Raw genomic sequence first — 13,641 nt, 5'->3', positions numbered from 1 at the left:
ACACAATTTTAGAATAAGTAGATTACATTACACCATATGGTGCACTGGTTCGGCTGTTTTCCACTCCCTGCTGAATGGTTCTGTGTTCATTCCCCGGGGTCCGCGATCCACCTGAAGGCATTCGCTGAGCAAGATGCCCCCCAATCCCTACCTCCTGTTCGACGCTTTGGAGAAAAGTTTCTGCTGAACGACTAAATATGATATAACCATGGTGCACCGGTTCATCATTGGACCAGGTATATTCAAAGAACCCAAAACAATAACACTGCACGGTCGGAGCCAAGTTTCTCTCACATACCATCTGACTGAAGTACCACGGTGCGGACATGAACCAACAACAGAAAACCAGCAAAACGGCGACACACGATAAGGCGGCAGGTGCCTTCAGGTATGACTGACACCCGTGAACTTCACACGCCGCCGACTATGAAAAGAGAGAGAGACAGAGGGACCTCGGCCTCTAGACGAGTACTCTGACTTACAGAGGCGCGCCGCATGTACGTGGCGCCTAACATTCCAGGGCAGCGTGCTGCTGGCCGGGCCGCGGGGTGAACGCAGGCGGCTCAGGGGGAGGACGGCGGGGCAGACATGGCCGCCGTATTGTTCCTGCTGGTATACGGCTCGAACACCAGCACGGGGCCGCGGGTTCCCCTCTGCAGGCACACCATGCCACGTGTGCTCTGGAGCGGCCAGTTCCCATCTGCCCATCAGACCCGCGAGCGGTGGCACTCAGTGTCTCTCTCTCACTCTCGCTCTCTCCCTTATAAACTGAGGCGGTAGGAATCAACATCTGTTGAAGAATGGCTCAGTCTAAATAACAAGGAGGGGGAGGACAATCACAGTGTAACAGTTGAGCAGCCTGGGTGGTAAGTGAGACAGAACCGTCTCCAGAGAGGTAGAAATGTTATGACTCGCTGTCTTTCAATGCCCTCCAGGAATGGGTGTGCTAATATTGTGTTCAATTCAAGGATTTAATGACCTGCAATTGTAAATGTTTTAAAATGTCTCACAAAGGGATATTTAAGCATGCGTCCAGAGCCTGGTTATAGACGCTGGTATGATTAGGAATATCATTAGCATCGTTGTTATTATTTCTGTTTACATTGGGTCTTTATAGCCTCGAGTAATACACCTATCATACAGCCATGCACACACAAATCTTGTCTGTAAGCTCTGGCAAGAGAATATTTGCACACATTTGGCATTTTGAGCTGAAGCCTTGATGCTTCATTCAAAACACATTTAGTTTCTGGCCCAACACATTTTGTGTGTCGCTTTCTCTCTCCCCCTCTCTCTCCCTCTCTCTCTCCCTCTTGTTTTGTTTTAAACCTTCTCTTTGCACATATCCTTCAGGCTCCAGGTGAATTTTAATGACAACAAAGCTCGGCAATCTCATGAAACCGGCACAATGTGTGTGTCTGCGTCAATGCATGCGTGTGTGTGTGTGCATGCCTGTGTGCATCGGTGTGGTGTGCGCACATGAATGTATTTACACATAAATCATGCATGCATCTATTAGCGTGCAAGCTAGAAGGCCTACACATGGAGACATCGCTTATCATTATATACTAATTTATGCAGCATCTAAATATTTGTGTGTGTGTGAGCTTGTGCGTGTGTGAGTGTGCTTTTTGTGTTGTGATATGTGTATTGTGAATTGTGCATGTGTGCATTGCATTATGTGTGTGTGTGTGTGTGTGTGCGTGCATGCGTGTGTGTTTTGTGATGTGATTTGTGTGTGTATTGTGCGTTGTGCATGTGTGCATTGCATTACGCTTATGTGTGTGTGTGGTTCATTCCGCGAGGTGTGCTCATGTGTGTGTGTGCACGTGTGCACCGGCGTGCCTGAGGCGTGCCCGTGCACAGCGTGAGCGCCGGGGGGGGGGGGTTCTATTCATCTGTCTGGTGTGATTGTGGCTCTCTGTGACTGGGCCCAGGCGTCACCGTGTGCTCTCTGATCTCCCAGATAAGAGACATCCATCTGCTGTGCATATCTGTCAGGGGCCTGAAAGCGCCGCTTATCATTCCACTCATCCATTTCCCTCACTCACTCACTCCCGTCTCTCTATTCTCCAACCCTTATTTTACCGTGTGCACGGTTCAAATGCTGCGCTTCATCTCGAAGGCCCGTGCAGACGCAGGGCGGTGGGCTGTTATTTAGATGATTGCATGAATGAGTCTGTGATGATAAGCGTTACATGTGTAGGCTTACAGGCGCGCAGGCTTGTAGATGGATGCATGATGCATTTGTGCATACATTCATTCTTGCACACACACACCCATAAGAACACGCATGGACGTAGACACACACACACATAGACACACACACACACACACACACACACACACACACACACACACACACACACACACACACACACACACACACACACACAGACACACACACACACACACACACACACACACACACACACACACACACACACACACACACAAAGACAGACAGACACACACACACACACAGCCACACACGCACACACGCACACACACACGTAGACACACATTCAGGTAGCGGGTACTTAAGAGGCCCTGTCTTAACCTATCAAATTACTCTTTTTCTTCTACATACTCACCAGGCAGTGATTTGCCGGGGGGAAAGATTCCATTTCCGAAAAAATCCCTTAGGTGTAAGATAAATGATTGTTTCGTTTTTTGCTTGAACATATTTCATACACTTGTTTCAATCTAAAGATAACCTGTTCCCTTCGCAGATTCCACGGAACGAATCTCCGATTTGGAAACATGAGAGTGTATAAAGGCAGGGATGAAAATCTGTGTACAGTAGCAACAGCAGCTCAACACCGGGGAGTGTAGTTTACACAAGAGAATCCAGTTAGGCTCCTGTTGCCCTATATTCACAGAACACCCTGAGACCACAAAACCACCTCGGAAAGGGCCTCCGCGGGGGCAACGTAGTTAGTCACGATCGATATGTGCAGAACCTGACCCCGTCTCCCCCCCTCCGGCTTGCATTATGAATTCATAACCATCAAAATCCATTCGCGTTGCATTCGGAGGTGGGGCCCAACAGCCCATCCCGGTGATAAAAAAAACCTAATAACTCCTTTTAAGCATGAGACAAGCGTTGAGTTATTCAGAGGGGATGATAGGGCTGGGGTCTATGTTTCATCCGTCGAATCCTCAGCATATGTTTCCATGGCAAGTATTATTAGTGTAAGTCCGTCCGAGCCAGCGTGCCTCTGGGTACAGGGACTACAGCAGCAGGACAGGTTTTTGCCGGTGGAATATTTATAGCCTTGCATTAAAAGGGAAATCTAGGGTTTAAGTGTACCGTTGCAACACCGCCTCTGCTACTTTGTCTAGGCCTGTCGAAAAATGTCCTCCCTGGGGCTATATTTTTTTGTGTTATGATGCAAAATATTATTAGATGTTTCTACACACATTATCTCATAGATCAAATTTAAGTGGTATTTACCTGAAAAGCGTTCTGTCTTTCTGGAAGAAAACATGTGGAAGTTACATATCTTGCGAACAAATCTTGTCAGTCACTGCCTCATAGTTTATAACTTAATAGTTAAACGGGTTCAATTATCAGCCAAGCTTTGTGGTCTGTCTATTCAGTAACTCGAGGAAGGAGGGTGGAAAAAAAGAAAATTCATGTTCTTGTGTTTAGGTGCAAAACCTCATCCCACCAGGCTGAGGTGAGGAAATGATATTCTATTCTGCCATCTTGTGGCTTTTTCTGTAGGGACATTTCCTCGGTGTAATACAACACTGATGCAGGCTAGACTGCCTCCTGTTACAACTTCTCCATGCTGAACCTAATACTTGCTGTAATTTGAGTAAGTCAACTGCTACAACAATTCACCATTTATTAGGTCTGATCAAAAGGTGGACATCATATATCTTAAAAAGCAAACCAAAAAAAAAATACATATTTTTCGAACTAGTTTTCTATAAAAAATCTGCACACAAAATATAACTTTCTGATTATGAATTTTATGTAAAATCCTAGATTAGTTGAGAAATTTAGTAATGGCTTAAACAGATCAACAGCCTGTGAAAAAAGACTTTGCAGAAAAAATATTTACAAGAAATCTATCACTAGGAAAAGTAAATAGAAATGTAGAAACTGTTATACCAGTGTGTCAAACTGTAGCCATGCATGAAGTAACTGGCTGAAAACCTCACTGCCTGAATTTGGAGCGCGGCACAAAACGTACACCTTAGCCTGAACAGTCATACTGTTAAAAGTAAAATAAATAAAAGTTCCTAAAGTATAGATGGACAAATAAGAGAAACACAAAATTACAAAAGCATGCTCCCAAGATAATTTGGTTAAAACCTAACTAGATCCTCAATTCCTTAATTATAACCAGAAGGATGTACAAAATAAGTATTCCCATAGACAAATTGATGATTAAATAATACAGAATTAAAACAAACAAAACCGGTAGAATTCAGAGACATGACTGTCTCTTTAAAAACTTGTTCAGGGGAGTATTGGTGTGTGTGTGCGTGTTTGTATGACTGATACAAAGATGTGGCTAACAATATTGTCCTTGGTTTCTAGTTACTACAGTAGAATACACTTATATTACACAGCAAACATTTGAAAAATATCCTAATTACTACTCTCTATTATGTAACCACTACGGTCATCCCTGAGAACAAATTTTAGTTCACAACTCGTCATGAAAAAGGTGCCAACATCTGAAATTATCCTAAAGCAATTTAATTAATCAAACATGATGCTTGATATGCATGATTACCAAATTGAAACTGAGGATGTTGATTCATTTAATTCATTACTACACTTGTATATATCTATGAAGTATAGTACATTTCTTTGAAAAGCAAAAGGGAGCATTGCCATTTCACTTTTATTATGGTATGCCGGATTAAAACGCCACTAAGCAATATGGGGATTAAACAACGGCTGGATTCCTATGCATAAGTAATGAGTTATAATTCCTAATCTTTCAATCTTTTCTCTCGTCCTCTTCGTCGCCCTCCTCGTCGACATCAATGTCCTCCTCATCCTCCTGGTCTTTGGCCTTCGGGTCCCCGGGTGACTCCTCTACATCTTCCACATACACATCTTCGTCTTTATCACCAAACGAATCCTCTTCCTCCTCTTCCCTTGGCTCCTGGTCGCTGTAGTCGGAGCCTAGAGAGCAGACATGAGCATGGGTTAGGAATTCATTCAGGAACGATGTGTAAAAACACAACGGGACAATGATCGGATTTGATTCGCTATTCCAGAATTATCAGATTGAGCTCATCAGCAAGTGAACCAGCGATAGAAATGCAACCACACCAAATTCAGCCCAGGAAAGTTCACCCTTCCAGCCGGCGTTGTGTTTGTGTTAAGGGAAGCCTTGGCAGCACTGTGGGTGAGGACGACGACTTACAGTCAATCACAATTTCTCCTTCCTCCTCCACACTCTGATCCGAGGAGGAGATATTGCCCTTCTATTCAGTTCAGCCTCCAACTGTTTCTATCAGAGACCAACCACTAGCACTTAGCTGCCTCCCCGCAACCTTTTCATGTTTAATATCCCATTCCTCCCAAACGATCCTGTTAAATCTAAAAGCTGTTAAAGCAAACTAATGCATTATTAAATAATAGTTGCTTCAAATTACACCAATGTATTCAAGTAATGCATTCGCGTGTCCACTTTGATTAGGGCTGGAAGATTCAGTCTAAAAATAAAACCTTGATGCTTTCAAACTAATGGACAATCTTTTAGATTTAAACCTAGATATTTTTAGTTACTCTTAACAAAATAAAAATACAAAAATATATCGTGCATCGTTCGCAGCGTCTTAATAAAAGCCTTTTTGTCGACTGTATAAATGAGGACCATATCTTTTGCCATGTAATGTGTCACCACATCTTTGATCGCCTGCCACCGCGGCCCGTTCTTGTCATAAGGAATGTCGGTTGAAAATACTTCTGCCAAATGTACCCGCTTTTTGCAGGCGCTTTGTGGTTGAGCTGGCATCTACATCTGTCGGTGCTACACATACCTGGCATTCCACTCATGTCTTTGTCACAGGTGTGGGATTACGTTGGTTGTGTTCCCAATAAACATGGTAATACTTGTTATATGATCTTCGATCTATGCCATTTTATTACAGTTGCTGAAAAAAAACACTCATGGGAGACCTAATTTATTAAAATCCTATAGGCGTTTTTCACCATGCTTAGTGCCTGTTAGTATAATTACAATTAGTAATAATAATAATAATAATAATAATAATAGGAATTCATACAATTAATACACACATTGACACACCGACGGCAGAGTCAACCATGCAAGGTGACAGCCAGCTCGTCAGGAGCAGTTAGGGTTAAGTGTCTTGCTCAGGGACACATCAACACTCAGCTAGGAGGAGCTGGGGATTGAACTACCAATGTTTCGGTTACAAGACAGCTGCTTTACCTTCTGAGCTAAGCAGACCCACCCAGTATACTGTTCCACATCACCAAAAAGGGACACAAGGGGCAAGGTGTGTGTGTGGGTTGGCAGCGCTCTGTCTGGGCAGCGGTTGACTGCGGCGTCCGATACGTTTCTTGGACACGTTCAGTATAACGCTACAGTGTGTGTGATATCCGGATGTGTGGAGCTAGTTCGGAAAGCCTTTGATTTTGATGATCATATCCAAGTATGCAAATGCAGTACGTGTCGATGTTTGGAGTTCCGTCTGAGCAGCGATTTCAGTACATTTCTCAGTATAACGCCATGGAGCTGATCATATAAAACGTCTCATTATAAAGCTGGTTTCATAACGTTACTCAAAGTATCACAAAGTTGCCATGGGTCGTAACGCGCCCCCCCTCCTTCCCAGAACCCTCCGCACAAAATGTATTTTTCATAGTGTTCGAATCCCAGCTGAAACAGCTGGTTAACTTGCTCTTTAAGGTAAAACAAATCAACAGAGTCTAGAACTATGCTGATTGTCATTTCACAAACTGTCGGAAAGTAAAAATGCCAAAAACAAGAAAAAAATTCTAATCCTAATCCGGTCTCCCCATTATCTATACTGAGCTCTCTGCCCGTCGGAACTATTAAACATTTCAATAATCCTGTAATAAAACTCAATCAGGAACTTGCTTCAATTAAGAAAACATTTTAATTGAAATAGTGCATGTGGCCTTATGCCCTTGACTCACAACCATCTATTTCCTCCCTCCCCGAATGATGCAGCATTTCACGTGTGGCACAGTAATGGTTTGATCTTTTTTAGTGACCTTTTCAAAGATGGCACTTTTGTTTCATTTGAAATTCTTCAAAAAAAAGGACCATAATTTGCCAAAAACACACTTATTTAGATATCTCCAGACACGCAGCTTTGCGAACATTGCTCCTTTCCTGCCCTGCCGGAAAAGAACATGTTGGGCATATTCATCATATCAGACTGGAACCCAGATACCAGAGGCAATGTTTCTATAATATATAAGACTATCCAAACAAATAGTTGACCTTCCCTAGAGCAGCCCAAATTGGCTTAAGAACAAGATCTGAATGTTGAGTTCACTGGAGAGGCTTGGGAGCCTTCATTACACCGTATTCACACCACCTCTCTTTGTCTAACGCCCCGTGCCCACTACCTCCGTCCGTTGACTGATCCCCATTGACTTTGAATGGGGACGGACACGCAATGCATTGTGGATCCGTCCGTTCCGTCGGAGCCTTCGGCTCCGTCAAGAAGTTGAAAAATGTCCAACTTTTTCGGCAGCGACGGATCCGTCATCCAATCAGATCACGTATGCAAATTTAAGCCCCGTGACGCGATTCGGGCTCTGACGATACTGGAAAGCGGGAAATCGGGTAATCTTGCCTCGCAACAAGCAGGAAGAAGCGGGAAGAACCCGGCGAAGCGATTTGATTGGCTGACGGATGCCTCTGCAAAGACTACTCCCCCATCAGTCAGCCACGCCTTCCCACGTCCGTTGACTGACGGTGCAGTGGGCATGTAGCGTTAGGCATTGCCTCATCCAGTTAAAAGTTTTGCATCGTTTACATTACACAAGAGAGAGAGTGTCTAAATTCTATCCCAATGTTGACTCTACTTGCACCGGTTGCCATCTGAACTCAGCTACAGCTGGGCATGTTTTGGGAATGTTCATCTTTGACTACATTCTGGGGTCACATCTTCGAAGCCTTTTCATATATTTGCGGCAAAACAATTGAACCCAATCCAATTACTGCTATTTTTGGTGTTCCCAATGAGGGTTTTATTATTACTTCGGCCTAATCCAACTGCATAGCATTTACCTCACTTCTACCTCACTTCTAGCTCGTATTCTCCGCAGTTGGAAGTCTGATAAGCCCCCTTCATTCACGAGTTGGATCAAGGAAGTGTTATCCTCAATTCCATTAGAAAAGCTCAGGTATAATAGGTCTAAATCACATCAGAAATCTTTGGCAGTATGGTCTCCCTTTATAGAATTTACTCTTGCTCTATCTTTCTTAGAAATACCATAATATCTCTCGGCTTCTACCTCTGCAGATTATTTATTTGTTTCTTCATAAGTCAGGAAATGGTTACCTTTGTGACTCTTCATTAGACAGGAAACGGTGCAATCACTATGACTCATGACTGCTTTGTTGTTAGGTGCTGATGCTAATACTGATGAGCCTCTTTTGGTAAGCTTTGCTTGAATGTACATGTCCTCTGAAGTATGTACAAAATAAGTGTACATGACATTGGATGACTGCCTGATTGTTGAGTGGTTCCAACTTTGACTAAGCCTCTAAAATCGTTTGATTTATTTTCACATGCTGTCATAATAATGTCGGGTTGTTGTTGGGGGGGGGGGGGGGGGGGGGGGGGGGGGGTGTATACTTTAATGTTTGTATGCATATTTTCAAAAATCTATAAAGTATAAAAAATAAATAAAAATAAATAGAATCAGACAAATCGTCCAGCCCGAAATCCCCAGCTACCAACCTTGTCCTTTATCTTCTCCCTCCTCCTCCTCCTCTTCTTCTTCTTCCTCTTCCTCCTCCTCATCGTCCTCCTCCTCCTCCTGCTGCTCCCGGCTGTGACCCACTCCGGTGTCACTCTGCTCGTCGTCGTCGTCATCCGAGTCGGAGATCACCACGCAGTCGTCCCCGTTGCTGTTGTCCGCCGCCCTCGCTCCGCTGGCACTACTGGGGTAGGAGAGCAACACTGTGGCTTAATCACCCTCCTCGTGATGGGTTAAGCCAGCCCTCTATCTGGCTGATCCATTACACTACCCAACAGCACCACAAAACAGTTCATGTAGGAGTCAAGTATGGTGAATTATTTTAAAACGCATTAATGTTGATAATGGGACCTAGGGGGGTTGAACGCTGAACCATTTAGCAAGGTGTCAAACACCCTAACCACATGACTATTCTGCACCCTCTTTCAATGTGGTCATGAGGAACTATCACCAAAACTGGAAGTACAGGAGAATCGTTTGCCTGTGTGTGTGTGTGGACAGACTGAAATTCACATTTTAGAGTTCTACTGTCAAAGGATTATCCATAAATAATAATAACAAAAAAAATAAAATAGACATGACATTCCCAGAGCCTCTGGGATTGTCTCTTAGACATGGAGAGGAGAGTGAGAGCTGAGCTGACCTGCCGTTCTCGCGGGGTTCCCACAGAGGGGTCAGGTAGTACCTCAGGGGGTCCCGGTAAAGGTCATCCTTAAGTATCTGGATGTTGGCAGAAAAGTCAGTTATTATCCCCCAAAAATAATGCAGAACAGAATACAGAATGGTTGCACATCTAAGTAACTCACATCTAATCATCGTTGCAAATTGTTGGTATAAGTGGATTAAACCACTCTGGGTTGTCCCACTATTGAAAAATATATACTTTAATCCAGATCCTGAATGATCAGCAAAAAAGGGAATTCTTTGTTCATGGTCTACCCATTGCACCACATCACACTGGGGTTAGCACTAGGGATCGACCGATTATTGGCCGGGCCGATTATCGGCGCCGATATCGGCATTTTGACGCATATCGGCATCTGCCTTTTTCTTTTTGATCCGACGGCCGATAAGAGATCAATATAAAACGGGATTATTTTGGCTCTGATGCAGCCGCGCCTCTCTGTCTGCTGTCACTACGCTGTCTCCAGCACTGTCCCACCCACAGCACCATCTGATTGGTTACACACTCTGGTACCACGCAGAGCCACGACGGGTAACAGCCAATCAGCAGTGAAAGCTCTGCATGCACAGTGCTCACACACACGGCGGAGAGGAGAAAAGGTTTTGTCTGGTTTGGTTTCGAGGTAAGTTAAGGCAGCAGACTCTCGCGAATTGTAATAAACATCCCAGTCCTCTACAACTCACAACTACTAGTAACATAACTGTGAGCCCATTGACGTTATCGAAACATAAGCGGCAGCTCTGCTCGCTCGCAGTCCGTTAATCACTCGAAACAAGGTTGCTGATAATATCGATATGGAAATAGTCTGTGATAATAGAAGTCTGTGTATCAGGGAGAGTAAAAACCTAATAAACTCAATTCAGTCCAGGATTTATTGCAGGGAAGCATGTTAAGCGGTGGTTATACTTCTACAACTGCGTAATGCGCTATCCAACTGTGTAACCACGGAGCCCCTCGAGCCCTTAGGCTTTAAGGTGAAGGCTGATTAGCTTTTAGCGTAACGTTAGCCCAGCGGTCTGCTTTCTCCTTCTCTGACTCTGGACGCTCAGCAGACTGGAGCGAAACTCTACAACTCACGACTACTAACGTTACTGTGAGGCCCAATACGTTAGCAGCAGCTGTCTGTTCTTATGATAAACACTGATTATTAAAGTGAAGATGCTGTAGGCTATTAAGTGTTTTTAAAACGGTTTAATCACTTGAAATAAGGTTGCTGATAATATTGATAGGGAAATAGTCAGTGATTAAGGGTAAGGGTTAGTGTGTGTGTGTGGGAGTAAAATTCAGTTTTATTACAGGGAAGCACGATGAGGGGATGGCTAGAGAATAGTGCGCGCGCGCGCGTGTGTGTGTGTGTGTGTGTGACATGAGAAATTGACAGTAAAGCACCGTCTGTCTGAGAGAAAACTGTCAATAATGGCTGTTTAACTAGGGAACTATTTATTTACATTTTCAGTTAACTTGGAAAGATAAGTAAAAGATTAACATTTCAGTTCAGGACAATTTTAGGGAGCCATTTATTTGTTTCAATTGTGTTATGTTGCAAATCTGATAAGCTGTTGTGTTTATTAAACATATGCTTAAAGGCATTTAAATAAAGTTAACTGTTGGAGTTTGTATTATTCAAATTTTTGACGCCAATATCTTCCCTTTTTCTGTAAATTAATATCGGCTCCAAATATCGGTTATCGGACTACTAATAATCGGCATCGGCCCTGAAAAAAACATATCAGTCTATCTCTAGTTAGCACACAGCTTTGTGGAGGCGTTCGGCGTTCACCTGCGCTATGTCGTCTCGGCCCGGGTTGCTATGGTCACTGAACCAGCTGAAGAAGGTCTGGTAGACGCCATCGCCGTTCCTGGGGTCGCTGTGCACCATCAGGTTCTGCCCACGGTGCCAGAGGATGGGGTTGGAGAAGGACACCGGGGATCCTGAAGGAGAGAAGGCCACCATGTTAGCGTTCTCAATAGAAAACCAATCAGAATATTAGCCATTGTTCAAGGCTTAAAAAAGTGTAGCTAGTTCCCCCTCCCTTGAGTAATGCTCACCTCCCATCCCGAGGTGCACCTCCTTCATGATGACGTTGTTCTGGAAGTACGGGTTCCTCCTGAAGTGGAAGCGGATCCTGGAACCCAGTTTGCTGTTCTTGAAAGACTCGATCTGCAGAACAACGAAACATAAGGTAACAAGTTTGTGATGAACAACAAGGCGCTCCATGCATTTGGGCTGGGCATTATTTGTCTAGTCGATTTACCTCGAGGTCGATCATGTAACTGAGTGCGTCCTCATCGGTCTCGTCGATGTGAGCGGAGAGATGCGGGTGGTTCAACAGCTGACACGTCCAGGTTAAGGAAATGTACATACAAACGGAAAGATTCAACACACACACACACACACACACACACACACACACACACACACACACACACACACACACACACACACACACACACACACACACACACACACACACACACACACACACACACACACACACATGAAAGGATACAGCGGTGACCCAGAAGCCCGGGATAGACTGGGTGATGGTCCGACGCTGGTCCAGGTGAGGCCGCCGCTGCCGGTTCATCTTCATGTCGAGCCTCTGATGAAGGCGGACGCTCTTCTTCTCCAGGGTCTCCAGCCTCATCTGTACCTGCGCCAGCAGGGTCACCGACTGCCGGATCTCAGGGGCCATCTTGACGGAGACTATGGCGCACTCGCCATCTTCTTCATCGTCCTCGTTGTCGGAGGGGAGAGAGGAGCTTGGCGTGGAGGAGGAGGCCGGTGTCGTGCCGGGGTCTTCCTCTTCTGTATCTGGGATGTCTTCCACATCCCCTCTGGCCACACTGTGCACAGAGGTGGAGCTGTCTGCTGCAGCTGCCAGCGTCTTTAAGGATTGCTTTAAGGAGTCCCGAACCCCAAGTTTGACTTTACTCTCCCTTTCATCCCGTTTCACTTTATTTGATGATGAAGAGGTTTTTTTACTTTCCTCTCCAGCTCCTGCAGTTAGACTGGCTAGTGCCTCAGCAGCCGCGATAGCTGCTGAATCATCTGATTGGTCCGTGGAAGTTGATGGAGGACACTCATGTCCTCCACCATCTCCTCGTGCATTTATGGTACCCGGGAGATCCGACGAATGTGCTTCAACGGTACCGCTCGTGTGTGTTTCCGTCTGGTCGGGTTTTGCAGAAGAAGGTCCCCCTTGGCCTACCGTAATCGCACCATTACCGGTAGTTTCTTTGCGTTCGACTTCCTTGCTCGTGCAACTTTGTGAAGTTGATGGTTTTTCGTTTGATGTGTCGGTTACTTTGGGAAGCTTGAAAGGGGTAGGGCCACTCTCATCCTCGGGTGGCGCGCATCGTTTGGTTGGTGCTTGCTTGCACCCCACCGACTCACTCATGTTTGCTGGTTATATCTTCAACTAGCTACGTCCCCTGCTAGCTGGACTAAAAGGGACGTTTCTAAAATAGAATACGGTTAACACTTACTCGCCTTATAAAATAAAATGTGAATCAAACCTTCCAAAGGAAATGTTTCACAAAGATGGTACAGGAAGCAGTCATCTCCTTTGGTCCGCGGCCTTGCATGCGAACGTGCTAGCTTCGGCTAATGTTGTTACAACTGGCTAACGGTAGCAGCTCACGTTGACCACTTCTTGCACCATCAAAAATAGGAATGATAATATTCTTAAAAAATCAAGGAATACTTAGCATAACGTCCAATTATATCCAAGGTATGCATAGATGTTGGAGATTAAATATAAACTCTTCGCATTAGTTTATATTTCCCTTCTTCCTCCTCTTTACTACCAGCGTTCGTCGACGTGACAGAAAAACATTTCCTTGATTGGCTGCAGCGCACCGCGCTAAAACCTTCCAGCCAATCAGCAAGAGGGGGTTGTTTACATTACTTCTATCAGCCAATCAGAGCAGCGCTGCTGTAGCGTCCACCAGTACTTTTAATTCTTTAAAGGATTACAGAGCTATTTCGACG

The 13,641-nt window shown here is 44.7% G+C and overlaps 2 protein-coding genes across 3 annotated transcripts in view; both read right to left on the bottom strand.

The window, feature by feature from the left end:
• Positions 1–3,608, bottom strand: part of sema3ga (sema domain, immunoglobulin domain (Ig), short basic domain, secreted, (semaphorin) 3Ga) — a 17,357-nt gene extending 13,749 nt beyond the window's left edge. The window contains exon 1 of the mRNA XM_030357763.1: positions 3,458–3,608. The gene's annotated coding sequence lies outside the window, so the exon portion shown is untranslated. The remainder of the gene's footprint in view (positions 1–3,457) is intronic.
• A 232-nt stretch (positions 3,609–3,840) lies between these two features.
• tspy (testis specific protein Y-linked) lies at positions 3,841–13,496 on the bottom strand. Of its 2 annotated transcripts, none has more exons than XM_030357773.1 (7): positions 12,158–13,496; positions 11,903–11,980; positions 11,697–11,808; positions 11,428–11,579; positions 9,606–9,682; positions 8,944–9,146; positions 3,841–5,152 (listed from the first exon to the last, which is right to left on the bottom strand). In XM_030357773.1, the coding sequence occupies exons 1-7, from the start codon at positions 13,046–13,048 to the stop codon at positions 4,965–4,967; spliced, it is 1,701 nt and encodes a 566-aa protein (XP_030213633.1). In that variant the 5' UTR covers positions 13,049–13,496; the 3' UTR covers positions 3,841–4,964. The 2 variants fall into 2 exon arrangements, with proteins under 2 accessions (XP_030213633.1, XP_030213643.1); XM_030357783.1 differs by having other exon boundaries at positions 8,944–9,143.
• Between the last annotated feature and the right edge of the window lie 145 nt (positions 13,497–13,641).

Source organism: Gadus morhua, chromosome 1 (assembly GCF_902167405.1).
Source record: "Gadus morhua chromosome 1, gadMor3.0, whole genome shotgun sequence".
Classification (NCBI taxonomy): domain Eukaryota; kingdom Metazoa; phylum Chordata; class Actinopteri; order Gadiformes; family Gadidae; genus Gadus; species Gadus morhua.
The sequence above is the reverse complement of the archived record's forward strand: the minus strand, read 5'-3'. Positions and strand labels throughout refer to the sequence as shown.